At 41.8% G+C, this 27,742-nt stretch overlaps 1 protein-coding gene across 1 annotated transcript in view; it reads right to left on the bottom strand.

Annotated features, from left to right (window-relative positions):
* Window positions 1-27,742, bottom strand: part of LOC142451656 (antigen WC1.1-like) — a 208,777-nt gene that overhangs the window by 169,482 nt on the left and 11,553 nt on the right. The window contains exons 2-7 of the mRNA XM_075553369.1: window positions 20,138-20,452; window positions 10,270-10,578; window positions 9,867-10,181; window positions 8,246-8,329; window positions 7,827-8,141; window positions 5,489-5,803 (exon numbers count right to left, since the gene is read on the bottom strand). Of these exons, the coding sequence (XP_075409484.1) occupies window positions 5,489-5,803; window positions 7,827-8,141; window positions 8,246-8,329; window positions 9,867-10,181; window positions 10,270-10,578; window positions 20,138-20,452 (1,653 nt within the window). The remainder of the gene's footprint in view (window positions 1-5,488; window positions 5,804-7,826; window positions 8,142-8,245; window positions 8,330-9,866; window positions 10,182-10,269; window positions 10,579-20,137; window positions 20,453-27,742) is intronic.

The raw sequence follows: 27,742 nt of genomic DNA, 5'->3' as shown, positions 1-27,742 counted from the left end.
GCTCATACAACTCTTACCACAGTCCATACATATACATACATCAATTGTATAAAGCACACCTGTACATTCTTTGCCCTAATCATTTTCTTTTTTTCTCTCCTCTTTTCTTTTTTTACATTTTATTAGGGACTCATACAACTCTTACCACAATCCATACATATAATACATCAATTGTATAAAGCACATCCATATATTTCCTGCTCCAAACATTCTCAAAACATTTACTCTCCACCGAAGCCCTTTGCATCAGATCCTCTTTTTTTTCCCCTCCCTCCCCGCTCCCTCATGTGCCCTTGGCAATTTATACATCGTTATTTTGTCATATCTTGCCCTATCCGGAGTATCCCTTCCACCCCTTCTCTGCCGTCTATCTCCCAGGGAGGAGGTCACATGTGGATCCTTGTAATCAGTTCCTCCTTTCCAACCCACTCACCCTCCACTCTCCCAGCATCGCCCCTCACACCCTTGGTCCTGAAGTTATCATCCACCTTGGATTCCCTGGGCCTCCTGCCCTCATATGTACCAGTGTATAACCTCTGCCCTATCCAGCCCTGCAAGGTAGAATTTGGATCATGGTAGTTGGGGGGAGGAAGTATCCAGTATCTGGGGGAAAGTTTGTTCTTCATCAGTACTACATCACACCCTGACTGACCCATCTCCTCTCCTAAACCCCTCTGTGAGGGGATCTCCAGTGGCCGACAAATGTGCTTTGGGCCTCCACTCTGCACTTCCCCCTTCATTCAATATGGTATATATATATATATATATATATATATATATATATATATATATATATATATATATATATATATATATATACATATACATACACACATACATATATATATACCCATACACACATATATCTTTTTTTTTTGCATGATGCCTTATACCTGGTCCCTTTGGCACCTCATGATCGCACTGGCCGGTGTGCTTCTTCCATGTGGGCTTTTTTGCTTCTGAGCTAGATGGCCGCTTGTTCACCTTCAAGCCTTTAAGAACCCAGACACTATCTCTTTTGATAGCCGGGCACCATCAGCTTTCTTCACCACATTTGCTTATGCACCCATTGGTCTTCAGCGATCCTATCATGGAGGTGTGCAGTCAATGATATGATTTTTTTGTTCTTTGATGCCTGATAACTGATCCCTTCAGGACCACTCGATCACACAGACTGGTGTGTTCTTCTATGTGGACTTTGTTGCTTCTGAGCTAGATGGCTGCTTGTTTATCTTCAAGCCTTTAAGACCCCAGTCACTATCTCTTTTGATACTCGGGCACCATCAGCTTTCTTCACCACACTTTCTTGTTTGGAGAGTGTAGGATATGACAAAAGGATAATAATTTATAAATTATTAATGCTTCATGATAGAGGGGGTGGTGGGGAAGGAGGAGAAAAATGAGGACCTGATACCAGGGGTTCAAGTGAAAAGCAACAGTTTTGAGAATGATGACGGCAACAAATGTACAATGTGCTTTACTCAATGGATGTATGTATGGATTGTGATAAGAGTTGTTCAAATCCCGAATAAAATGATTAAAAAATAATCAGAATGTGGATTGTCCAAAGTATGAATCTCAGAAAATAGAAATTCACCAAAAAATCAAATAGATCACATGTGCAGATTCAGGTTGAAGCTGAAGAAAATTAGAACAAGTCCATGGGAGCCAAACTGTGAGTATGAATATATACCATCCGACTTTGTGACTTCCTCACGAACAAAACTGATGGACTGAATACTAATGATTGAAGATCACGTGATCTGTGAGATGACATCAAGAATATTATGCCTAAAAAACATAAAAGTATGGGGAAGGGAGGAGGGAAGTGAGGAGCTCATGCCAGAGACTCAAGTAGTAAGACAATGTATTGAAAAAAATGATGACAGCATATTTACAGATATGTGTGACACAATGGTATGTATGGATTATGATAAGTGCTGTAAGAGCCCCCCCAAAAAATTTAAAAGAAAGATAAAAGTAATTAAGAGACAGGACAGAAAAAAAGGACAAAAGGAAAAAAACCCAAATGGTTGTCACAGGAGACTCTGAGACTTGTTCTTAAAAACAGATCAGTTAAAGCAAATTGAAGAAACGATGAACCGTCCTAAAGAGTTGAACAGAAAATTTCAAAAGGCAGTTTAAGAAGACAAAGTAAAGCAGTTTAATGACATACACAAGGTCCTGCCATTAGAAAACAAAAGTGTAGAACCCAATCAGCACACTTTAATATAAAAAAGACAAAGAGAAAAAGTCAAGCCTCAACTTACAATATTGCAAGATAGTCTCTGGGCAAAATATTGAATGATTCAGGAAGTATCAAAAGCAGAATACACAGAATCACTGCACCAAAAGGATGAGCTGGCATCCGACCCTTTCCAAGGTAGCATACAATAGAGAAAAGAAGTACTGAAGTAGAAGTCCACGCTGCACTGGAGACGTTAGCGGAAAGCCAGGCTCCAGGAACTGACAGAATGAATACCAACTGAGATGTTTATACAAGTTGATGCAGTGCTGCAAACATTCATTAATTTATGCCAAGAAATCTGAACACCTGGCAGTGGACTGGAGGAGACCTGTCTTTGTGCCCATTCAAGATAAAAATAATCCTCGAATATGTTGAAATTATTGAACAATAGCAGTAATATCCTATGAAAGTAAATTTTGCTGAAGATAATTCAAAAGTGGTCAAAGCAGTGGATTGATGGGAGCTGTCAGAAATTCAAGTCAGATCCAGAAGGTGATGTGGATTAAACTGGATAAAATTTTTGAAGAATGCAAATTTAGAACATTAAACTGTGCTCACGTGGAACTTGCGCATTGACCAAGAGGGAGTTGTTTGAACATAACACAGGCATGGTGGTTCAAAATCGGGAAAGGTGCGCTTCGTATTGTTTTCTTTCACCAACAAGTTCAATCCGTATGTTGAGTAAATATCCAAGAAGCTGGGCTTTATGCAGAAGAACATATCACGGTTGGAGGGAGGCTCATTAACAAGCTTACGTTGACGTAACCTTACTTGCTGAAAGTGAAGAGCACTTGAAGTGATGAAGACCAAAGGCTACAACCTTCCCTGTGGATTACAGCTCATTGAAAAGAAAATCAAATCCTCATTTTGGATGAATAGATAATATCATGATAAATGGAGAAAGGAGTGACGTTTTCAGATACTTCATGCACTTGAATCCATAATCTGTGCTTATGGAAGCAGCAGACAATTGGGCAAGGCACTGCACAAGACTTCTTCAGGGTGTTCAGAAACAATGATGTCACTTTGAGGACTAGAGTGTGCCTGATCAAAACTGTGATAATTGTAATTGCCTCATCTGCATGTGAAAGTCTCACAATGAGGAAGGCAAACTGGTGAAAAATGGATACAGTTGAGTTATGATTCTGTTAAAGAATATTGGAAGGATATGAACTGTTAGAAGGGAAATATATCTTCTGGAAAGAAGTACACCCCGAATGCTCCTTTGAAACTAGAGGCACATCTCAAGTACTTTGGAGGTGTGATCCTGAAAGGCCAGTTCTCACATAAAGTTATCATGCTTCATGAAGCACAGGGTCAGTGAAAAAGAGGAAGACCATAAAGGAGATGGATTGACAAATTGGCTGTAATTTTGGGCTCAAACATCATAACTGTTGTGATAATGACACTGGAGCAGATAGTGTTTTGTTGTACTGTATATATAGCTTCTGTGATAGTTAGATTTTATATCAATTTGGATGGACTAGGATTCTCCCATGATGTGATCTAACTTCATGATGGCCCTTTGGTGAAGTTGCTAAGCAGTTGTGAGGAGAATAGACCTCCTTAATTGAATCACAGCATTGATATCTGTGAGAGCTTTCATTCAAGCTATAGCCTATGATGGGGTACCCCTGAAAGCCCAGATATTTAAAAAAGGTATATATTAAATTTATTACTATTATTGTTACTATTTTTTTTACAAAACAACCTTATCACCTTCAATGTACTCTCCATTAATTACACATAATACATTGGTCACATTTGAGATTCCCTTCCTGGAAATATTTTCATACTCATCTGTTTGGATGACTGACAGCACCTCCCTCATTTTTTCGTCACCTCTTCTGCATAGTGAAATCATGTCCCTCTTTATTCACAGAACAAAAGAAGTTGCATGGAGCAAGGTCAGGTGAGTAAGGTTCATGGGGCAGCAGAGGCATGCTGATTTTTGCCCCAAACTTGAGCACTGACCTGGCTGTGTGAGTAAGTTCATTGTCGCGGTGACACAACCTGTGCCCCGTCTGCCACAAATCAGGCCCTTTTGAGTCACACACTGTTACGTAATCTTTTCAGAATCTCTAAATAGAAAGCTTGATTAACAGTTTGACCTGGTGGAACAAAGCCCAAATGGACTCTCCCCCTCACATCAGAGAGCAAATGAATATCTTTTTGATCTTTGATTTCACTTCCTGGGCTTTATTGGGCGAGGTGATGATGGTGTCCTTTACCGGCTTGATTGATGTTTGCTTTGGGGGTCATAAGAATAGCACCAGGAAAGACTTTGGGAAAAAGTCTGTGTGTCTTCAGAGCTGTTCTTTCAAAGCACAGTATGTTTCTACTCGATGCTCTTTATGTTGGTCAGACAGAACCCCAGAAACAAATTTAGCGGTGATCCTTCTCATTCACAAATCTTCCACTAAAATTGGAAGCTGAACTGATCTCCAAGACAGTCCAGATAACTTCCGCACCTCTTCAATGGCCCATCATCGGTCTTGAAGCACAAGTGCACAATATTTTTTGACATTTTCCTCTTTTAGGGAAGTTCATCAGATGTCCAGAATGAGGTTTGTCATCAATCATTATTTCACCTTTTTTGAAATGAGTAAACCACTTGTACACTTGAGTTTTTCCCATAGCGCAGACCTTGTAATCTGTGTTCAAGATTACAACATTTCCCACGATATGTTCCTAAGCAGAAAGCAAAATGTCACTGCCACATGCAGTTTTCTTAAATTGGCCATCACACACACACAAAAGGTTCAAGTGAAACTGCTTTTACAAAAAAAAAATCACTGTGACCTGAGAGAACATACCCAGTGCACCCACTGGGTGCACTCACTCAGAACGAGTTTCTCAATGCTAGCCTATAGGGAAAAAGGTATATTGTCCTTTTTCTTGGATACCCCTTTATATTCCTAGTATCTACTGACTGTGCATGTCTACTGCGGATTTGGATCCTGATGATTATGAAAAATTATTATCTTTTCAGCAAGAACAAAGCCTAAAAATCTCTCTGGCTGTTGTTCACCCTCCAGGTATTCACTCTCCATCACCCTCATAGGGGTTCAAGATTTGACGTTACGGTGGGTGAAGTTAAGTGACTAGCGCAATTACAACTGAAAAACATGGGAAAAGAGATTTTTTAGGCTCAATCTGAAATTTAAATCAAATAACTAAAACAAAATCACATCAATAAATACTGAGAAGCATGGTATGAAATTCAGATGAATAAATTACCTTCACAAACGATGTGAGCGACTTCATTTGCAGAGCAGGATCTCTGGTTCCAGGGATCAGAAAGACACTGCCACAGGCTGGTGTCACTTTTCTGACACCGAATTCCATCTACCCACAGAGGTTGAGACCCTGATTTGATACCAGCAGTAATACTGAGCTGCCCAGTGTTCCCACAGCCCAACTGCCTGCAGATCACAGCCAGAGTGGTGGACTCCATCGGGCTATTGCAGACGCTGCCCCACGTGCCGTTGTAGAAGACTTCCAGCCACCCAGCACAGTCATGGTCATCACTCACCAGCCTGAGGGCCAGAGATTCTGAAAGTAGAGATTACTATTTAGGAAGGTATCCATGGCCTTAGTGTGATATCAGCAAATTACGTACACGTTTCTCTAGAGTCGTACAACTGTTTGCATGCAGGACGGGGTGTGCAGATAGTAGAGTTTTCCAAGGGTTGAGGGTTCGCCTTGTGAGTTTCACCGTGGAAAACGGTGACAAGGCAGATATAATTGAGTACTAGGATCTAATGTGGCCCTCTTGACTGCTTCCTCCAATCTAGGAGATGAAATCAAGTGTAAGGGAGCCTCACCCCTTGCAGGAGTTCATAAGTCAATTTCTGATGTCTTTTCTTAATCAGCGCACCTTTTTCTCCACCTGCGCTCTGCCATCTCTCATATGCTGCTCTGGGTTGACGGTATAAAGTAATTTCTGACTCAAAACAGCCCTGGGTACAGAAGAAGAAATACTATCCAGTCCTGGCCCATCCTCATAATTCTTGTTATGTTTGAGCCCATCGTTGCAGGCTCTGTGTCAATCTATCTGATGGCGTCTTCCTCTTTTCCACTGCCCTTCACTTTACCAAGCATGACCTCTTTCCCCAGGGACTATTCTCTCTGACAACATGTACAGAGTATGTATGAAAAGCCTTGCTGTCTCCGCTTCTAAGAAGCACTCTGCCTGAACTTCTTCCAAGAGGAATTGATTTCTCCTTTTGGGAGTTTATGGTGCTTTCAATATGCTTTACCAGCACCACAATGCAACACATCAATTCTTCTTTCATCTTCCTCACTCAATATTGAAATTCCACATGCTTATGAAGCAATTCAAAATACCATGGGGTGACTCAGGCACACCTGAGCTCTCAAAGTGACATCCTTGATGTTCCAAACTTTAAAGAGAGCTTGTACAGCAGATTTATCTAATCAGGTCATTGGATACCTTGAGTGCTGCTTCCCTGAGCATTGATGATGGATACAAACAAGATGAAATCCTCGACAGCTTCAGTCTTTTCTGTTTATCATAACGTAATCAATAATCAATTGGGACAGTATTGAAGGTTTTGCTTTCTCCACATCTAATTGTAAACGATTTTGAAAACTGGGGTTATTGATCACCATCAAACAGCAGTTCAAGTCCTAATTTTCAGCAAGCAAGATTGTGTCATCTGTATTTTGAAGGTTGTTAATAAGTCTTACGCTGATGCTGAATTCTTCCTCATAGGGTTCAGCTTCTCTAATGATTTGTTCAGCATACAGACTATATAAGCATGACCAGAGCATACAACCCTGCCACACAGCCCTCCTGACTTTGAACCACGCAGTGTTCCCTTGCTTTGTTTGAGCAATTGCGTCTTGGTGTACAGGTCCATCGGGAGCAAACTGAAGTGTTCTGAATTCCCACCTGTCTCCGTGCTGTCTATAGCTTGCTCTGATCCACGCAGTTGAATGTCTTCTCACAGTCCAGAAAATATAAACAAGCAATTCTCCGGAATTTTCTGCTTTTAACCAAGATCCATTTGGTGTCAGCAATCAGTCTGTCAATTGTCTGACCGTGTGTCAAACGTGTGATTGCTCGCATGTTGGTGCCTTGCTGTCAACTGTGCCACTGGTACTTCAAACATCACTAGATTCCCCTAAAGTGGAGAGATTTCAGCAGAGCTTCCCGACTAAGGGCAGACTACAAAAAGGAATACGCTGTCCACCTCTGAGCAATTAGCCCTGAAAACCTGGGTCTGAGATAGGGCGTAGAGTAACTGAGGTCAAGTGACGTAGCCTTCCAGTTATTAACTGAGATTCAAGATGTTAGTGAGATTTGAGGTAGATCATTATTGTTACTATGTCTAAAATCCAAGTCCTGTTTCTTTGGGAAACACTAGAAATGTGCGGTGAAATCAATGTAGGGACACATTTGTCACCGCAGGAATGTGAATAGCAAGGGCCATAGCTAGAAGCTCCCAGTCTTTCAGACTTGTGTAGCTGAGGCTCCCCAAAGCCCATGTCCCAACCCTCGTGGAGTTTGAAGCTGCCCACTCCAAACATGGTACCCAGATAGAGAGCTTACCTGAACAGACAACCCCTGCATCCTCCTTGTGCCTGCAGTCATGCTGCCCCCATTTCTGGGAAGCGCAGCTCCACACATGGGACTCTTCTCCTGTGCAGTTCAACTCATCAAGCCAGATAGGTCCTGCTCCTTCCCCAAAATGAGCAGAACCAGTGGCTGTCAGGGCCACGCCACAGCCCAGCTGTCTGCAGACCACGTGGGCATCCCTGAGGTCCCAGCTGTCATCACAAATGGTGCCCCAGGAGCCACCATGGTAGATCTCCACTCTCCCCTCACAGCTGCTGCTCCCGTTCACCAGGCGGAGCCATCTGCTCTCTGTGTGAGACAGGAACTTCAACAGGGCGTTTGCAGAGGGGAACTTGTAGAGTAGGGAGCTGAACAGGGATGGGAATAGATTCTGCACCTGTAGGTGCCCTCACCTGAGCAGTTGGCCCCATTGTCCTCTGAGACTGCTGCATCAGACATGGAGACATTGCTCGGGGGCAGCAGCTGCGTCTGATTTCCTATAGAAACGAGATGGTTAGGGGAGCTGAGGGGTTGTGCCATGGAAAGTGGAAATAAATAAAATGAATATTTACTGAGGGAGCCTGAGGTGAAAACCTTAATATTGGAGTAAAAGTATCATAACTCCAGAGTTGACCTTCTTTATAGAGTCCCACTTTTGACAATTGCAAATGTGCCTGTTTTCAAGGAACTATTGTCCTTATGGTGACTCAGGAAAAGTCGGCAAAGGTGTACTGACACAGGTAAGGTCAACTTTTGGAGTCAAGGTCTCAGAGAAAAGCGAAGAGCTACTGGATACAATGGAGAGTGATTAAGAAAGACATCCGTCATTTTCCCTAAGACACTGAAAAAAATGATAAGTTACCAAGGGTTCATGAGGAAGTCAGATAAATGAGCTGATACCATTGTTTTGCAAATGGTGGTGGCAACATATGTGCAAATGTGCTTGACATCATGGATGTATGTATGGTTAGTCAAAAAGTTGGACAAACCCTGAATAATATGATTATAAAAAAGGAATGTGATTAAGGAACTGGATACACTAGAAAGTGATTAAGCAAGTGTGGGATTGGTGAAAGAACAGAGAAGTGATATTGTGGAAAGAATGGAGAGCCTAGAAAAGACGAGGATATACTTGGACTCAGTTTGTGATAAAGGTGGTGCTGCAGGGGAAAAGCATTTTTAAGAAAGGAGGATGAGCCAATTAGAAATCCATGTAAGAAAACACAGCTAGTCCCCTTCATCACATCAGATGCAGAAATAAAGTGCAGAAGAATTGAACTATTATATACAAAAGACAGACAATCAAACTTCCAAAAATTGTGTAAAAGAGTATCTTCATGATCTTTGCTAAGAAAAAGCTCTTTGAAATGAACATAAGAAACTTCAAGTGTATACAAAATATTGATGAATTTGTATTTCGTTAATAGAAATATGGCTCATTAAAATTTATTAAGATAGTGAAAACAAAATGGCAAACGTTAAACACCCAAGAAAAGACATATGTATTTACTAAAAAAAACATTTTCACATGATTGGTAACATCATTGCTGGTTATAGTCAGTAATTGGAAACAAATTACTGCCAGTAGTTACATGGTTCAATATATTTTCATATGATCTCTTTATGGGATAATTTACATGAAAGTATGAATGAAACACTGATTTAACCAATGACTTGGATGAATCATAAAAACAATATAGAGTCAAAAAAGTAAGACAAAAAGGAACATTCTGAAAGTTAAAGTTTTTAAAAATTGGCAAATAAAAATTAGAAACACACTCTGCCTAATTTCTCTATGACAGAGATGGGAAAAATTCTGTGAAAACCACGGAGATTATAAGCCTTGAGCAAAAGACAGGAGTATAAAAAATTGGATTAAAACGTAATTAGAAAAGGAGGCAGAGTAAACATCAGTGACAGGAGAGAGAAAGAGCAGCGCTCTGTACTACATCTGCCCATTTTGAGACGTGGAAGGCAAAACCAGGGAGAGGAGACACCAGAGCAGCAGAGAGCGAGCCCTTACTCCTCTCTCACCTGAGCAGACCACAGAGGCTGTGCTTCCCTGGGCACACGCAGGAATCCCCAGGACAGTCACAGGGCAATTCCACAAAAACGACTCGAGTCCCGAGCAGTGAAATCTGTGATTCAGGATCTGCTCCCTTCCTTGCTGAGAGGATGCTCTTGGGGTGGAGACTGCGACTCCGCAGTTCAGTTGGTGACAGACGACATTGGCATTGGCCATGCTCCAGTGGGAGGCACAGAGCGGCCTCCAGACCCCAGAATGATTCATCTCCACTTGTCCCTCACACTGGGAGCTGCCATTTGTCATGAGCCGGACTTCTGTGTACTCTGGTGGAAGAAGATGAATTTCAGAAAAAATGTGTTTTTCTTACAGCGAGATTATGAAGGCAAGTTAAAGATCCCCTGTGAGACTCACCTGAACAGACAACGTGGACAGTCTTACTGTGGGGACAAATGTCTCTGGGACAGGGAACTCTGGGACAGAGCCAGAGCAAAGATCCTTCCCCCTTACACTGGAATTGCTGATTCCAGACCTTTCTATTGGCATCTCTCAAGGGCACGTCCCTCAGGACAGATGCAACTTTGCCACACCCCAGCTCTGCACAGATGACCTGGGCAGTGAGGAGTGTAAAATTCACATCAGACACTGCGGGCCAGTCTTTTCCTGAATTCACTTCCACTTGCCCCGAGCAGGGTCCATGTGCTCCAACCAGATGCACAAATCCTAAGAGAGGAGAAACAATCACAGTGAGTGTTCATGATCCTGTCTTGACTTTTGGTAAAGACATTACAGGTTATGATGTGAAGATATTACAGGTCATGATGTGAAAACTTTCCTTTCCTTAGTGGTGAGGCATGGGGCAGAATTCTAATATCAGTGCATAAAATGGGAATCAGTGAATGTTTCTGAAGAGCTTTCCAAGAAGGTTTGAAAATATTGGTTTAGAATGACACGCTGGAACATGCTTTGGGAAGAAATAACACTTTCATATTGGGGTCTGGAACCTTCATGAAACAAGGAAATTCCACAGTAAGAGGACAATGAAACTTTATTGCAGAAATGTGAAAAGTACGACTCACTTAGAGGTTAAAGTTTAAAAAAAAAGGCGATGAGGTGGGTCATGGGGAGGGTCATCGGGTAGGAAAGAATGTAGACCAATTAGAGAAGTTAGAAGGTTGTTCTGAGCTGCTGGGGCTAGAATTCTGACTATGTGTCTCTCCTTTCCTATCCAATGCCACTGGAGTTAAGGAAAATTATAAAATCTGGATGTGTCTTGAGGGAGTACTTGAGGAGGGGCCCAATGTCCATCTGCTATCTTAATATTAAACCTATAAATATATGCTCATAAATATCTTTCCCCATCACAATATATAAATATATTTACATATGCACATGCTTGTATTTAGACTTCTATAAATGCCCTTTCCCTAGCAGATCATAATGATGTATATAACCTCCTCCCTGGAGGATGGACAACAGGAAAGTGAGTGAAGGGAAACATCAGACAGTGTAAGACAGGAAAAAATAATAATTTATAAATTTTTAAGGGTCCTTTGTGGAGACAGGGGGAAACAGGAACTGATAGCAAGGGCTCAAGTAGAAAGAAAAAGGTTTGAGAGTGATGACAGCAACAAATATATAAATGGGCTCGACACAATGAATGTACGTATGGATTGTGATAAGAGTTGTATGAGCTCCAATAAAATGATTTGAACCACAAAGATCTGCATGTGGAAATACATGCCAAACTGCCGACAAAAAGATGACTGAAGAGGAGAAATACAGCGAGTGAAGGGCAGCCTTGTGCTCTTTCCCCGAGGAGGATAACTTGGGTGCAAAGACCATGTAACCCTGAGTGTGTGACTCTTTACATGTCAGGACTATTGTGCTACGAACTTGGCAGAAATGCCCAGTGATAATGAGATTCCTTGTCAAAACACCAGGAACCTCCCTAGGGCTGAATGTGCTCTTGTGTGACAGTGTTACTTACCTACCAACCAGGAGAACACCTTAAGTCTAAAGTCATGGTGCCCAGAATAGCACCTGAATTTGAATTTTTGTAAACTTCCTCCTTCAGTGTGCAAATGAAAACTGGCGAGTGGAGAAGCTTGAGAGGTCGTCTCTCCCTGGAGTGGCTCTTCCTTCCCTCCTGACTCAATCTCCAGTCTTGAGTAGTTATTCTGTGCATATCAGGTAGCTCCCTGCTGGCTGGAGTGCTACAGGCTAAGCCACTTTATGATTGAACACTTTATTTTACAGGCAAGTTTTGATGGTAGAATGTTTCAAGATTTTTTTAGGTGTTCTAAGCAGAAAACAAGTTGTTCATATATGAGTCTACATGTTATAGAATCTCAGACAGACAGAAATGTTCGCAATTGGGGAGCTTGGATATCTATCTTGAAAGCCTAGGAATGCCATTCGATCTGTGAGGTAGTTCTCAATGAAAACATATGAGTCAAGTCAACTTGTGGGTCATGTCATGCCAGAGGGTTTTCTTACAAATTTGAGTCTTAATAATTGAGTGTGTGAAGTAATTGATATGTTTTAATTCTATAATTTGTATTGAATGATGTTGTTCACAAAGAATATTGAAAGTATCATGGACTACCAGAAAACAAATATATCTTGGACAAAGTATAGCCAGACGTTTCCTTAGAAGCAAGGATGGTGAAACTTCATCTCACAGATTTTAGACAAATTATAAGAGACACCAGGCCTTGCAAAAGGACATAATGCTTGGTAAAGATTGCTAAAATGCAAAAGCCTCAATATAGAAGAAAGATATAAATATTTTTTGAAAACACTTGTTGAACAAGTGTTAAATGTATTTCACCAGTGTCCCCTTAACCCCAGTGAAATCACGGTGGCGGGCAGTGAGGTCGAACCCATGGGGTGACACTGTGAGAGGAGGTACACCGAAAAGGCTGTCTAGAAAATATTTGGTAGGGTTGCATCAGAAATGTATATTTTTACTAAAAATCTCTGTGGTTATTTATAACAACAAAACTGTTTCTTGCATAAGGGTAACTTATAAAATATAATATACAAACAAGGCTGAAACTCATTGCTAATCTACTTCTTGAGCCTTGTCATGGGCTCGGGGTCAGAGCTGTCAGTATTTCCCAATTTTAATCCTGCTGGACTCAACCTGCACTGAGAATTGACTCAATGGTTTGGTTTGGAGATTTGGATGCGGCTGCTTTGAACGATGCAGCTTTGCCAGCCTGCACTACAAGCATGGCACTGTTTTTAAACTACAGCTTTATTGTCATATAATTCACATCTTATACAATTCAGTAGTTCAATCACGTCAAGAAGGGTTGTTCAATCACCACCACACCACAATAAGTTTTAGAACATTTCCTTCAATCTTGTACTTGTTAGTAGTCCCTTATTTCCCCTACCTTCGTCTGCCACACCCCCAAAGGACCTTTAATGCGGTTACTGAAGCTACAGCTTTCCCTATCCAGCATTTTCCACCAAGTTCTGCGTCATATATTAGATATATATTGATTTAGGATCCCTGGTGGTTGTGTGGCTAGTGTTGGGGTGCGATCCACGTGGTCAACAGTTCTAACCACCAGTAGCTCTACAGGAGAAAGATGGGGCTTTCTATTCCCATAAGCAATTACTGACTCAGAACACACAAAGGGTCTCTATGAGTCAGCATTGACTTGATGGCGGTGAATGCTGGCTTACAGTAAGATTTCACATCTGTCAGATTAGAGCCCTTTGAAGCAGCACTGTGGATGAGCTCCACAGTGATAGCAGCGATGGATGAACCAGTAAGCACAGTAGCAACAACTTAGAGCACGCAAGGGGCACTGTGAGAGTTAGCAAGGTGTAGCTGTGCAGTAGAGATTAGTAAATCAGCACCATGAAGCCTGTGAGTACTTCGCTTATTGAGGAATCTGCCTCCGAGCAGAACTGCGTCAGAGGATTTCTGAGGCTGTAAGTCATTACAGAAGCGCACTGCCTCCTACTGAAGTGACTGGTATGTTTCAACCATCAGCCTCCTGACTGCAGCCCAACAGTTGACCCCTAGTGCCACCAGAGCCCTTACTATAAAATGCAGCCGAGAATAATGTATCAGAAATCCACTGTTGATATTGTTTGGCTAGGGGATGTGTGCTAACAACCCCCTCCTAGTCAGAACAGAAGAATGGTGACAGCCAGGGTCAGCCTGTGGATACAGTTGCATCTCATTCCCATTGTATGCTCCACCTTCCTCTTAATTCTGCCTCCGCACCAGGGTATCAGCACCATCACTGAGGAACACCAGGAATGTATAACCACACCAGAGCTACTGGATTAATTCGATAGGTACTCAAACTCTTCATTTTCATGATCTACTTTTTCTTTCCACATTTTAAAAATTTTTCAAAGTAGTAAATGGTATACTTCTGGCTTTCAAGAAGATTGGTAAAATGGCTTGATTCAGATGATTGTGTCTTTGCTACAATCTATGCGAGTGAGTTTTCTGGGGTCACTGATCAGAGCCTCACTAGTTCTCTTATTCTGATGGTGCCTGTGTCTTGATTTCCAGGGACATTTAAATCATCTCCACTAATGAAAATTAAAGGCATTCTTTCCAATTAATAACCCGGATTTAATAAAAATGTAAACTTTGCGTTTGAAAACCAATGTGAAGAATAAAATTCCAACCTATAGAACAGGAGAAAATATTCAACATAGATTTGATGTGTAGAATACATATGTAGAACCCTCAAGATCTCAACATTAACAACAAAAAAATAACAAATAGAACTGCAAAATATGTGAGCAGATATTTCACAGAATTAGATATTGATGAAAAGAAACTTAGTGGTAGTAGCCTTCAAGTAGATCACCCAGTGAAGCTCTTGGCTTTGCCTTCCTACTGTCATAGCCTGTAGACAGAATTTGAGTGGCATTCATAGCATGAAGATCTTCTGAGCATCTGAGTATCAAGCTCTGTGCTGGGCTGAGTCCCTGAAGTGGCCCCAGGGCTGCACCACTGTCACTCAGTTTAGTCACTTATCCAGAGGACGTTTTATTGATTATTGGCTGTCTTCCAAGCTCTGTGTTATTCTTATATTGCAAATCCCAAATCTCTGGGTCAGATGTGCTGAAAAACATGTGACTCAGAATCTTAGTCACCAGTAGCTCCCAACAGAGTCAGTTCTCCTTTGCCTAACTCAGTGTGTGCTGACCACAAGGCCAGCAGTTCTAACTCACTAATCGCAGGAGAAAGAGGAGGCTGTCTGTTCCAATAAAGGTTTATAACCCTGAGGACCCCAAGGGACAGCTCACCTCTGTCCTCTAGGGTCACTGTGAGTCAGTATAAACTCAATACCATTAGGTTGGCTTGTTTTTGGGTCCAGGTGTACACTGTTCTCACAAATCCAATCTTCTAATTCCACTTAAAGATAGGCACACACAAAATCCACTCAGGTCTTTAACTAAATATGTATGCCTCATAATGATTAAGAAATTCCATTCATTTTAATTGCAAAAATACCCATTAATTGTTGTATGTTGAAAGCATATAGTAATCTAGACTACCATTTGTTGAAAGGGACCCCTATCAATTTTCTATTCTAGATGTCTGAAATAAAAAATAACACTGGTTTAGTGTAGACCATTCGTTATATATTTTTGTTATGTAGGAATATATTGTTCCTCGTCCTGAAGAAGAAGAATGTATTCAAGGAGTTCTGTGGAACTGTTGGGAGGAGGTGGCCTAGTGGGTATGTGTTGGTCGGCAGCTGCAAACTACAAGCAGTTCCAAAGTGAAAAGATGGGAGTTTTTATTCCTGTTAACAGTTAAACATTCTCAGAAACCCACAAATGCTGTTCTATCCTGTCGTGTAGGGTTGCTATGAGTCAGTATTGACACCGTGGCAGTGAGTTTGGAGTGTTTACTTAATTATTTAATTTGTGGTGCTAGCAGCTAAGTGTTCCACTGTTAATTCAAGGTCCATGATTCAAATCTGCAAGCTGCTTCATGGGGAAGAGATGAGGCTGTCTGCTCCTGGAAAGACTCAGAAATTCGATATGGAGGTACAATGAGTTGGAATAGACTCTGTGGCAAGGGGCTTAGGTCTTGTTTGTTTTTCTTTGTCCAACCTGTAATCACGACACTATCCTCAGCAGTCTGAATGCTATACTCCAGGTAGGCCTGGGTTGGGTACTGTCTGCATACACAGTTATCAGTTATCTGGGGAGGCAGCATTTTTTTGGGGGGAATCCTGAAGTATGGTCTCCAGGTTTTAGAGAATGGATGCATCCATCCTGGTTGGCCATGATTAGGAAGACTGGAATGGCTCAGCACTCACCTGAAGTAACCATTTCCTGAATCTCCTAAAGCAAATGGACACATGGCTTCTTCCTCTGGGTCATAAGCACTATTTGCATTGGAAGCTGCTACTTTGAGTTTGAGATACAATGTCATGCAACCTCACAGTGGCTTTTGCCAATCTGATCTGATCCAGTCCAATCCAGTGTAAGCATGGAAAGAAGTGTAAGGATGGCTCAGGGCTGGCAGTGATTCATTCTATTGAGCACAGGGTGTCTGTGGGTTGGAATTGACTGGATGGCGTCTCACAACAAGGACCATTCTGACTCGAAGTCTTGCAAATCAGAGCTGTTTGCTCTTCTGACAATCCAGTACTTTCCATAGTCTCCTCTCACAAGTCTAACATTCCAGATTGAGTGACTGGTGATAAAAGGACTGAAAATGCTCATTTACGTGTGGTTGTTATACAAACACAAAATATCTCTTTAGTGGTTGGTTATTCTAGGAGTGACAGAGACGCATAATTCTCAGGTGAGGCATAGAAATCTGAATTTTCTCTTAAGCAATGAAAGTATCCTAATTACTTAGTATTAACCTATGCCCCCTTAACCTTCCTTCCTAGTATCCCCTCTCAGAGTGTTGTGTTTTTATATGCTTCCTAATAACGTCCTTTTTCTTTTCTTTAAAAAAATCATTTTATTTGGGGCTTGTACAGCTCTTTCCACAATGTATATACTGTCCTTTTTTCATAGATAATATTAAGATCAAGAAGACTTAAAGATTGTAAATCTTGAGTAGAATCATCCCCACTTTGTCATGCATTTTTGTTATAATGAACTACATCTATAACCATCTGTTTTTATTATTTTGTACACTTTAACAGTCATATTATGTACTACATACAATGTTGTATAATGCAATTTGCTGATGCTATTCTCAGATATTCACTGGCAAATATTCAATATTCAGGATTTACTATTAAAACATGTAATTGAAATAGTGAAATAGTAATTAAAATGGAGACAATTTGATTTATATCGGGACCAATTTATGATGAAGTCATTAGAATAGAATGCTACTGCAAGTCAGGGAAGATCTCTACTGTGTTCTTGCATGATACCAGAAACGACACAACCTGGGGAGGGTTAGTGACTTGGTAAAACAGAGAATAGGGTTGGCATCCAGACTTACACTTTGTTCATATCTTTGGAAACGTCATTTGTGGTTTGGGAGAAAAACACATGAATATTTCCAAGCACAGGGATTAGTTTATGAGACATCAGGATAATGTAAGTTTAGGGTAAGTTCTCCTAAGGGAGCTATGTATTGATTTTAGTTAAACCAACTGAGAATTCTAGTCAGATGTAAACTTGTTTATTATCCTGGTGCTGCTATTCAGGAAGCATTGAATTGCTAATCATAAAGTCAATGGTTCAAACACACCAGATGTTCTATGGAGGAAGATGAGGCTAGTAGAAAATTCTCTATAGCGCTTCCACGAGACGGAATTAACCTAATGGTAGTTTGGTTTTTTTTTTTTTTTTTTTTTGGCGTGTGTTGTTGTTCTTAGGCAAATTATTCAATCAAATTTCAACATTGGGACACTTTCGCTTACATTATCACCTCCTCTATGCCCCAATCTCAGTCTTTTTCTTTCATTACAACTAGTCATACAGAATTCACATCAACATGCTTGATATTCTTCACATCACACCTGGGCTTCCAGGTGCACAGAGACACTTAGGTATTCTTAGTCATCATCTAGTTATTTTTTTTAATTTAATAAATCTTTTTATTGGGGCTCATAGAACTCTTATCTCAATCCATACTTACATCAATTGAGTAAAGCAGCCTTATACATTCATTGCCCTCGTCATTCTCAAAATTTATCTTCCACTTGGGTTCCTGGAATCAGCTTGTTTTCCTTTTTTCCCCCTCCCCCTGTCTCCACACTCCCCACTTCCCCCTGAACCCTTAACAGTTTATAAATTATTATTTTATCTTATCTTACACTGCCCGACGTCTGCCCTCCCCCTCCTTCCCATTGCCCATCCCCCAGAGTGGAGGTTACACATAGATCCCCAAGATCAGTTCTCCCTTTCTACACCCCCTTCCCTCCTGGAGTCACCACTCTCACCACTGGTCCTGAGGGGTTCATCCATCCTAGATTCCCCGTGTTTCCAGATCCCTACTGCACCATTGTGCATCCTCTGACCTAACCAGGTCTGCAAGTAAAAATTGGGATCATTGTAATTGGGAGGGGAGGAGGCGTTCAAGAACTAGAGGAAGGTTTTGAGTTTCATTGTTGCTACACTGAACCCTGCGTAACTCATCTCCTCCCCACTCCCCCTCTGCAAGCGATGTTCAGCTGTCTACAGATGGGCATTGGGTCCGGATCACGCACTCCCCCTCATTCACTGTGATGTGATTTTTCCCCCCTGCCTTTGTTGCTTAAAACCTGGTCCCCTCGAACCTTCATGATCACACATGTTGGTGTGCTGCTTCCATGTGGGCTTTGTTGCTTCTGAGCTAGATGGCTGCTTGTTTACTTTCAAGCCTTTAAGTCCCTGAACGCTATATCTCTCAAAAGCCAGCCACCATCAGCCTTCTTCACCACATTCGTCTTCAGCGTTTATGTGAGGAAGGTGATCACACATTGATAGTTTTTGTTCCTTGGTGTCTGCTACCTGGTCCGTTCAACACCTTGTATTCGTTTAGGGTGGTGTGCTTCTTCTCTATGGTCTTTGTTGCTTCTGAGCTAGATGGCCAATTGTTTGCCTTCAAGGTTTTAAGACCCAAGATGCTCTATCTTTTTGATAGACAGGCACCATCAGCTTTCTTCACCATGTTTGCTTATATACACGTTTGTCTTCGGTGATCATGTCGGGGAGGTGGGTATCATGGAATGACTGTTTAGCTGGGCGAGGTGCTACTGTAGTGAGCAAGTGTGAGCATCTAGTTCCTTCCCATTAGCTACTCTAAGCCGTCTTACCTTCTTCAAATATTCTACTGATCCCTTTGCCTGCATTCTAAAACCCCACAAAACAAACCCCTCAAATTCACTTCTCTTCCATCACTGGGGAAAGGGGCCCAGGTGGCACAGTGGATCACATGTGGGGTTGCTGCCTGCCAGGCCAGCTGTTCAAAGATATCAGTCGTTCCTCAGGAGAAAGATGAAATTCTCTGCCCTTGTTAGGAGCTTCATTCTTGGAAATACACAGGGAAAGTTCTCTTCTGCCTGCAGGTTGCTATGAGTAGGAAGCAATTCAGTGGTAGTGAGTTTGGTTTTATATCACGGGAAGCATTACATATTGACACACCAATTGATACTTATTGTATCTTCTACTGACTTGCAAATGTCTGTGAATTATTCCCCAGTGTTGAGATCACAGGGATTTTGTTTCAAAGGAAAAAAGGGAGAGAGAAGCTTTTCTAGGAATAATGAAAGGAGAATCCTGTGACTCAGGACAGTTTACTCTTAGTTTTACGGTGCTCACAGTTTCTTACTACTTTTCTAGAAAGAGATTATTTTTAAAGTTATGAAATTTGATTTTTATTAGGATAGTACTCATATGAAGAAATTCCCATCATTAAGTTGAAGCCAGCTCAGAGCAAGCCTACAGGGCAGGGTAGAATTGGCCTGTGAATTTCTGAGACGGTAACTCTTTACACAAGTAGAACCTCCGTCCTTCCTCAGAGGAGGAGCTAGTGGTTTTCAAACGCTGAACTTGAACACAGCTCAGCGAGCAAGCACTGCACCACCAGAGCGTCTCTGGATGACACTAGAGCATCCTATTTTGTTAGTCAAGACCACTGGAGATAGAAAACAAGCAGCTTACCACTCAGTGGGAAGTAATGAAGTTGTTCTTCATGGATGCTTTGAGTCACCAAAGACCATGAGTTTGGGGTTAAGACACTGTGGTTAATCAGTCACCCAATATTCAAGATATGCTGTGCTCTGCAGATTTCCTTTCTTCCAGCCAGTGGACAAGACAATAACCATACCTGAGCAGATCACTCCTGCGTCTTCTTCGTGAAAGCAGTTGTGCTTCCCCCAGCCACGGGATCGGCATGACCACACACGAGACTCCATTCCTGTGCATCCCAGCTTGTCCAGCCAGATAGGACCAGATCCAGCACCAAAGTGAGCCCCAGGCATGGCTTTGAGGGCTTTCCCACAGCCGAGCTGTCTGCACACCACCTTGGCATCCTGCATGTCCCAGCCGTCATCACAAATGGTGCCCCAGTAACCTTGGTAATAGATCTCAACTCTCCCTGCACAGCGACTGTCCCCGTTGACCAGGCGGAGCTGTCTGCTCTCTGAGGAGAGAGAGTCAAGTCAGTGGAGACATTTACACAGACATGAGAAGGGCTATCCTTTTTTAGGGAATGCTCACTTGAGCAATTGACAACACTGTTCTTTGAGGTTGTGGAATCCACTGGGTCAGACATGAACTCATTGTACCTAGGGCATCTCAGTCGGGTTTTCTGCAGAAACAAAATGATCCAAGTCAGTAGCATTGAAGAAAAAATAAATTAAATTCAAACGGAAATAAGCTATTTCATAGGCCATATCACTGTCAATCTTCTCCTTTGTAGAGTGTGAAGCCAGACGCTAAGAGGATGTACCAGACATGTCAGAAACTCTGCCCTCAGCAATTAGTGGCATTTCCCTCAGTGAGCAGAACTAGAGACTTCAGTCAGGTAGTCGTGGACATGGACCAGCGGCTGAACAGACTTTTACAAACCAACCACAAGTGCCATCCAGCTGGGAGCTGAAAGTCTCCCTGGGAGCTCAGAGTCTTTAACGCGGAAGTTAGAGCAACGAGGATGCAGTCAGCACCTGGGCTGCTCACCTGGCAGTGCTTCCGGCCAGAGAAGGAATAAACGGATGCCGGTTCACGCGTATGGAGTGCTCTGTGAGAGAACGCAAACCACAAGAGGAGCTCCTGCACAGAGCGGGGCAACGTGTCAAACAGACTAAAACCCATGAAATGACCAGACTTACAATCTGACAGAGATTGTGGGAACCCCTGAGACTATGGCGCTTCGATATCCTGCCAACCTGGAACCGAACTTACTCTTGTGGCTCAGAGTTCAGTCAAACAATAGACTGTCCTGTGAGGTGAACAATAGCTCCAGGGATGTATGCTCCCCTGGGAACAGTCAACCACAGGGGACCAACCAGGGAACAATTGCCCCGGGGTGAATCCAAAGGGCTAAAGGGATCAGAAAGAAGGAAGGTGGGAAGAGGTTCCCACAGGGAGGAAGTGAGGAGAGCACTCTGCCTGGTGGCACTGCCCCTGGGGCCACCGAACCACCTGAGCAGGAGCTGTTCAAGGAGAATCAGAGTGCTCAGTACATTGTGTCCCAACCTCTACATCAAGTTAAACACATGGAAGAGACTTTACATTTGTGGGAGCCATCTACACTAAATGTGAACTATATTTGTAGAGGCAGGGTAGGCTTCACCTTTGAGGAAATAAATTTCTTAGATGTTAGTCAAGGACTTGTATGTTCTTTTTCACTCGTGGAAGTTTCCACTTCAATATAAGGGCTAATGGCTGAGAACCTGTGCTAAGAAAGGCCAGGAGCTGCGGTTGGACAGAGAAACATGGTAAGTTTCATGGTTCCTCCTTGTGGGTAGACTGATACATTTTGGGAATTGAGACCCCTATCCACTCATCAGCTTTTTTCCTGAATTATTTGTGTAATATTGAAGCTATGAAGGAGGGAGCTCAAATAACTAAGCCATCACATGGGAAAGAAGAGTGAACATTGCTTTATTTTCCCGCTACTGAGCAACAAATTACAGATTCTTATTTGGAATCTGTGAAGTCTCAGGACTCAGGAACAAAGGGGAACTAAAGTACATATGCTGGGCTCTGGGTTGAATTATAGACCTGAAGCATCATCATCAGCTGTTTGCTTTGCTGAAAAAAAAAATTCCTAAGGATTCTTTGAGGCATTAGTATATAGATGCACACGTGGCATCAGGACAGTTACCCTGCATGCAAAGAGAAGGGATCACGTGACAAATTCCCCAAGTCGTGAAGAGAGGGCCGACTAGAAGAAGAGAAAGCCCTTGGAGTCGGCACCCGGAGACTTTATGGCTCGATGTCCAGGAGCATGGAGGGAAGGAGAGAGAAAGAGGAGAAACATGGAAAATTTGAATACGTTACAATGTACACGCCCACATAGACTCAGAAACCTGGTAGGACAGAGTAGAAGTATCACCGTGGTTTTCTGACTGTGACTCTGTCTGTCTTTAAAATCACTTTATTGGGGCTCTTATTAGGAGACAGGAACTCTACATGGCAGTAGAAAGTCCCATCCTTCACAAGAGCGGCTGGTAGAAATAATCTACTGACCTTTCTGTGAGCAGCCCAGTGTGTAGGGCCCCACTAGGCTCCTCAACAGTATTAAAATCATTAAAAGGTCAGTTTTTATGGAAAATTGAATGTTCAGTGTTAAGACATGAATAGTCCGTTTAAAAAGCAGGTTGTCTCAAAATAAATAAGAAACAGCATGAACAGACGTTTGTTCCCCACGTTCATCACAGCACAGTTATGCAAGAAGTAGCAAACAGCTGGAAATAGCAGGAAGCTGGAAACAGCCTAAATTCCCATCATAGAAGAATGAATAAAGAAACTGGTACAAGCCTGTGCGATCATGAAATGTCGACCTACATAAACAAAATGATCCAAGTTAGTAGCACTGAAGAATAACAACTTAAATGATAATTTGCTGCAAAAGACCTTTTTAGAGTATTAAAAAGCAAGTGTGTTATGTGCTTGACCCAAGCCATGGTATTTACTGTAGGCTCATATGTGGTATAGTGCGTAAATATTGGGCTCTGACTTACATGGTTGGCAGTTGGAAACACTAGCAGCTCCATGGGAGGAAGACTGGGCTTTCTACTGTCCTTATAAACAGTTGTAGTCTCTGAAACTCACAGGGAGTTCACTCTGAGTCAGTATTGATTCAATAGCAGTGATAGAGTTTGACTTCTTGTGCATGTAAAAGTTGGACTTTGAATAAGGAATATCGGAGAAGAATCAATGCATTTGAATATGTAGTATGGGTGAGGAATATTGAAAGTAACATGGACTGCTAAAAGGACAAATCTATCTGTTTTGGAATAAGTACAGCCAGAGTTCCCCTCAGAGGCAAGGATGGCAAACCTTTGTCTTATATACAGCAGACATTTTGTTAGGAGAGGCCAGTCCTTGGAGGATGACATCATGTTTGGTAAGTAGGAGGGAAACACATAAGAGGAAGTTCCTCCAGGAGATTGAGACAATGGGTGCAACAATCGGCTCAAGAATAAGAAAAGTCATGAGGACCTTGCAGGACCACACAATGTTTTGTGCATAAGGTTCTAATGGGTTGGAACCAACTCAATGACAACTAACAACACCAACAATGAATAGTGGTCTGGAGCTACCATGTATTTACTGTCTATCCCTTTTACATATATTACTATTTTAATGTCCACTTGCTTTCTTTTGGGAGTTGGTCTTACTTTTAATTGTTTATTTATTTTAAATCATTTTATTGGAGGCTCCTTCAACTTTTATAAAATTACATACAGCATTTGTATAAAGCATATTTGTACATATGTTGCCAACATGATTTCTAAACATGTACTTTCTATTTGTTCTTGCTATCTTATGACATGCATTAATCTTGTTGGCCTGGTTCTGCCTCTGTGAATGATTAATAATGATCTCTATTATGAAATGATAATGATATCTCTTAGATAAACCAGAGACATATGCAAACCTTAGATATATTAATGGAATTGGGGCAGATATAAAAACAATGAATTCTTATGACATGGCCCAGGTTCATGGCCTGCTCCATACAGAGGTCATTGAAGGTATGGGTGTACAGCAGAGTGTGGTGAGGAAACCAGATGGTGCGGTGCTGGGCTATCAGCAAGAACAGTGTCTGGAGTCTTACAGGCTTGTCTTCCAAGAAGCAGCCCTCTAAGTGAGGATCAGCTAAGTCCACATGGAAGAAGCACACCAGCCTATGTCATCCAAAGATTGTAAATAATCAAACCCAAATCTGAAGGAGGAAGTGGTATCAGAGCTTAAATATAAACACCCAGTTTGCAGAAGACTGTGATGACAGGGGAAGGTCCAAGTGCCTTTTCAGGGTCCTCACGTGGACTGAGTGTCCAGTGAACACCCTCTGACCATACGTGAGGGATGTGCACAGCCTGCTGTCAGACAGAGAGCAATTTAAAGTCAATATAGTCAAGTTAAAACCTTATCGTTTGATTTTCCTTTTGACCTATTTTAAAATTACTTCCGTTTTTTAATATTTTTTGCTTTCTCTTTGAGGTTTTTGTATATATGTTTTATGTAATCATTGTTATCGTTTGTTTGCTCTGTAGGATTTTGTATGATTGTGTTATATTTTGAATTTATTTCTGTATAAGGAATTCAATATAGGTAGATCCATACAGACACTAATTGCTAGGGTCAAAGCAGAGGAGGATGGAGGGAAATGGGGAGAAAACAACAATGAGTCAGGGAAGAAAATATTCTGAAATTGAGTGTGGTGATGACTGCATTAATCTTACTATGATTGAATGATTAAATTGTATGATATGTGGGAAAACCACTAGTATAAGCCATTACTTCATAAGTCCTAATAAAGAGCACAGACAATAACAAGTGTTGGCCAAAATGTTGGGAAATTGGAATAATTTTCCATTGACATTTTGTATATAAGTTTATGTAAAACTGTTTCTTAGACAACACAGTTGAAAACTTCTCAGGAAGTTAAATAGATCCTCTTCAACTGAGTTTTCTGTTTTGCTATCTATCTATCTATCTATCTATCTATCTATCTATCTATCTATCTATCTATCTATCTATTGTTCTGTGTTGTTGCCTGCTCTTCTTGATACAAAATCCAGGATAGGTGTGGTAGTTACATAATTTCATGTCAACTTGATACCTAAAGTGTAGGGGTGTGGTCTAGCCTGTCAATCTTGTCACAGCCTGGATGGTGTCTCCTTGAAGGTGCGGCTTTTTCATAAGGAGGGTGTTGGGAACCTCCCCTCTCTGTCTGTGCCTTCACCCTCCTGCTGGTGAGCCACTCTGACATCTGCAACCTCTGTGGTTCGGCCACTGCTGTTGTATATCACAACTTAGCACCCACCAGCCTGTGATATTCCTGACTTCTGCATCCTTGCATGTGACTGAGTGAGTCTGATTAGGGACTTGTGGTCTAGTATTGAACTTATGGTCTAGTATTGACTTATGGACTCGTCTTGGACTTATGAACTTGATCTAGACTGGGCTGGGATATTTTCTTGATCTACACATCTAAGTGTCTCTGAATTTGATTCTCTAGTCAACCCTGCTTGTGGTAGTTACATAATCTGGTGTCAATTTGGGACTTGAGAGGATTAAGAGTGAAGGGGTGGAGTCCAGTCTGTCAATTGGATCATAGCCAACGAGGCCCCTGTGTGGGCATGGCTTTCTTCTGAGAATTCTGAGAAATCTGATTTTTCCTCCTTGGAGGCAGTAGAGGCTCAACTGTTGGAGACTCTCTACTGACAAGGCTGGCTCCCTGTGAGACATCCCTGAAGAGAAGCCACATGGACCTACCCTGATGCATCCAGAACCCTGGACTTGATGAAGCCACGTGGAGACCCCTGCCAGCACTGAGATGCTTACAACACCACTGGATGCAAAGACTTTCTACCCACTGGCATGTGATCCTCCTGCATTCAGTGTCATGGCACATGTTTCATGAATCTGAAGAGGACTTTATAGATTGGTATCGGGCATATAGGCTATTATCAAAATTATGGGCTTGGACTGGATTGAGTTAGGATAGTTTCTTTCTTTCTTTTTTTTAAAACTTTTTATGATTTAAAACTTTACAGAGTAAATTTGTTTTCCATTCAACAATTCATACATTGATTGTATTCCCCGAGATATACCAGCCTTCTTCCCACTTCCACCGTCCTTATGTTTTTATACTATTCATCCTTCTTTCCTGTTCCTTTGTTTTAAGAGTTTTGATCCTTAAGCAAATGTTGTTCATTTGGCTGTGCAGGGTTGATTATTCTAGGGAGTGTATTTATTCTCAGATGTTATCCTTCCCTTCAAGCCTGTATATTGTTTGGCTGAAAGCTGAAGCAGAGGAGTGAGTACAGGTCCAAGTGTGAACGGCCACTAACGGCCATAATCTGTGGATTCCAAGTCTCCATCAGACCAGTAAGCCTGAACTATTTTATGATTATGTGTTTTGTTCCACTTTCATCTCCCCCTCGACTTAGGACCCTTTTGTGATCCATCTAGTTCTTCTGGTCGCAGGGTTGTGGAGGATGAGGTTCACTGTGGTCAATTCATCCCCTGGACTAATTGTTCCCATACATCTTCTATTTTCTTTATTCTTATTTTATTGTACTTCTGTGCTGTCTCAGGAGGGGGGTAGTATAATTGATAAACTCAAAAAAAGGTTAATAAAAAAAAACAAAAAGGACACTACTATGTTAATGCTGGTAATGAAAACGGAGAGATTATGACAATTAACACGCATATTTTTTCAAGGCTATAAGAAATATAGAAGCAGAGTATAGGTTGATATGTGTGGCACTCGAAGGTGGGAGTGGAGGAAAAATTTTTAAAAATACCTCTCTCTCTCTCTCTCTATATATATATATATAATTTTAATTTAAATAATATATATTATTTAAATTAAAAATTTTATTGGGAGCTCTTAAAAATCTTATAACAATCCATCATTCAATGGTATTAAGCACATTTGTACATGTGTTGCCATCAACATTTCCAAAACAAATTGTTTTTACTTGAGATCAGGTAGTATGGCAGGGGCCAGACCTAATCCAGGGATCATATGATAGACAACTAAAAAGGAGGGAGAAATGAAAAAATTAAAGAAATGGGTAGTGTGGGTACAGGGCACTAACCCATCCAAGGGGAGAGTATTGTTTATATCTCCACACGGAAAAAAGGACCAGACTTGAAACCAGTGCTCCAAGATGTGAATGAATCATGCCAGCATGAAGCAGGGAACCAGTGGAGAGGTTGGAAGGGACAGCCCAATCCCAACTACATGGACACCAGCCCCTCCCCCCAGAAGAATTTATTTCAGAGGACAGCACTAAATGTGCAGCTCCTGGAGAGCGACATGTCTGATCAGAGCACACAGTAGCAAATGAAGGGGAGGAAGAGAGAATGGAGCATATGCATGCCCACGAAGCTTTGAGGACGATATTCCCACTCAGAGCAGCCAATCAACAGAGAGGACCACTTGTCCGGCCCCAGTATGAGACACAATATGCCTCACTGACCCAGAGCCCTACAGGGGACAATGCTGGAGACACAATGTGGGACTTGCGTCTGATCTGATCCCAGCACACTGAGGCAAAACACTAAGGGCATGCAACAGAACAGCAAGGGGAACAGAGCAATGAAGTCCCCAGGGAATACCAAAAATAGACTATGGGGCCAGGGCTTGGTGCCCCATCAGAATAGACTGGAAAACACGCCTAAAGGCCAACAAACAGTCCTTGAACTGACTACAAGCTTTTCTTTCTTCCTTTCAAATCGTTTTATT

This window comes from Tenrec ecaudatus, chromosome 6 (genome assembly GCF_050624435.1).
Source record: "Tenrec ecaudatus isolate mTenEca1 chromosome 6, mTenEca1.hap1, whole genome shotgun sequence".
NCBI lineage: Eukaryota > Metazoa > Chordata > Mammalia > Afrosoricida > Tenrecidae > Tenrec > Tenrec ecaudatus.
This window is presented reverse-complemented; position numbering and strand designations above follow the sequence as displayed.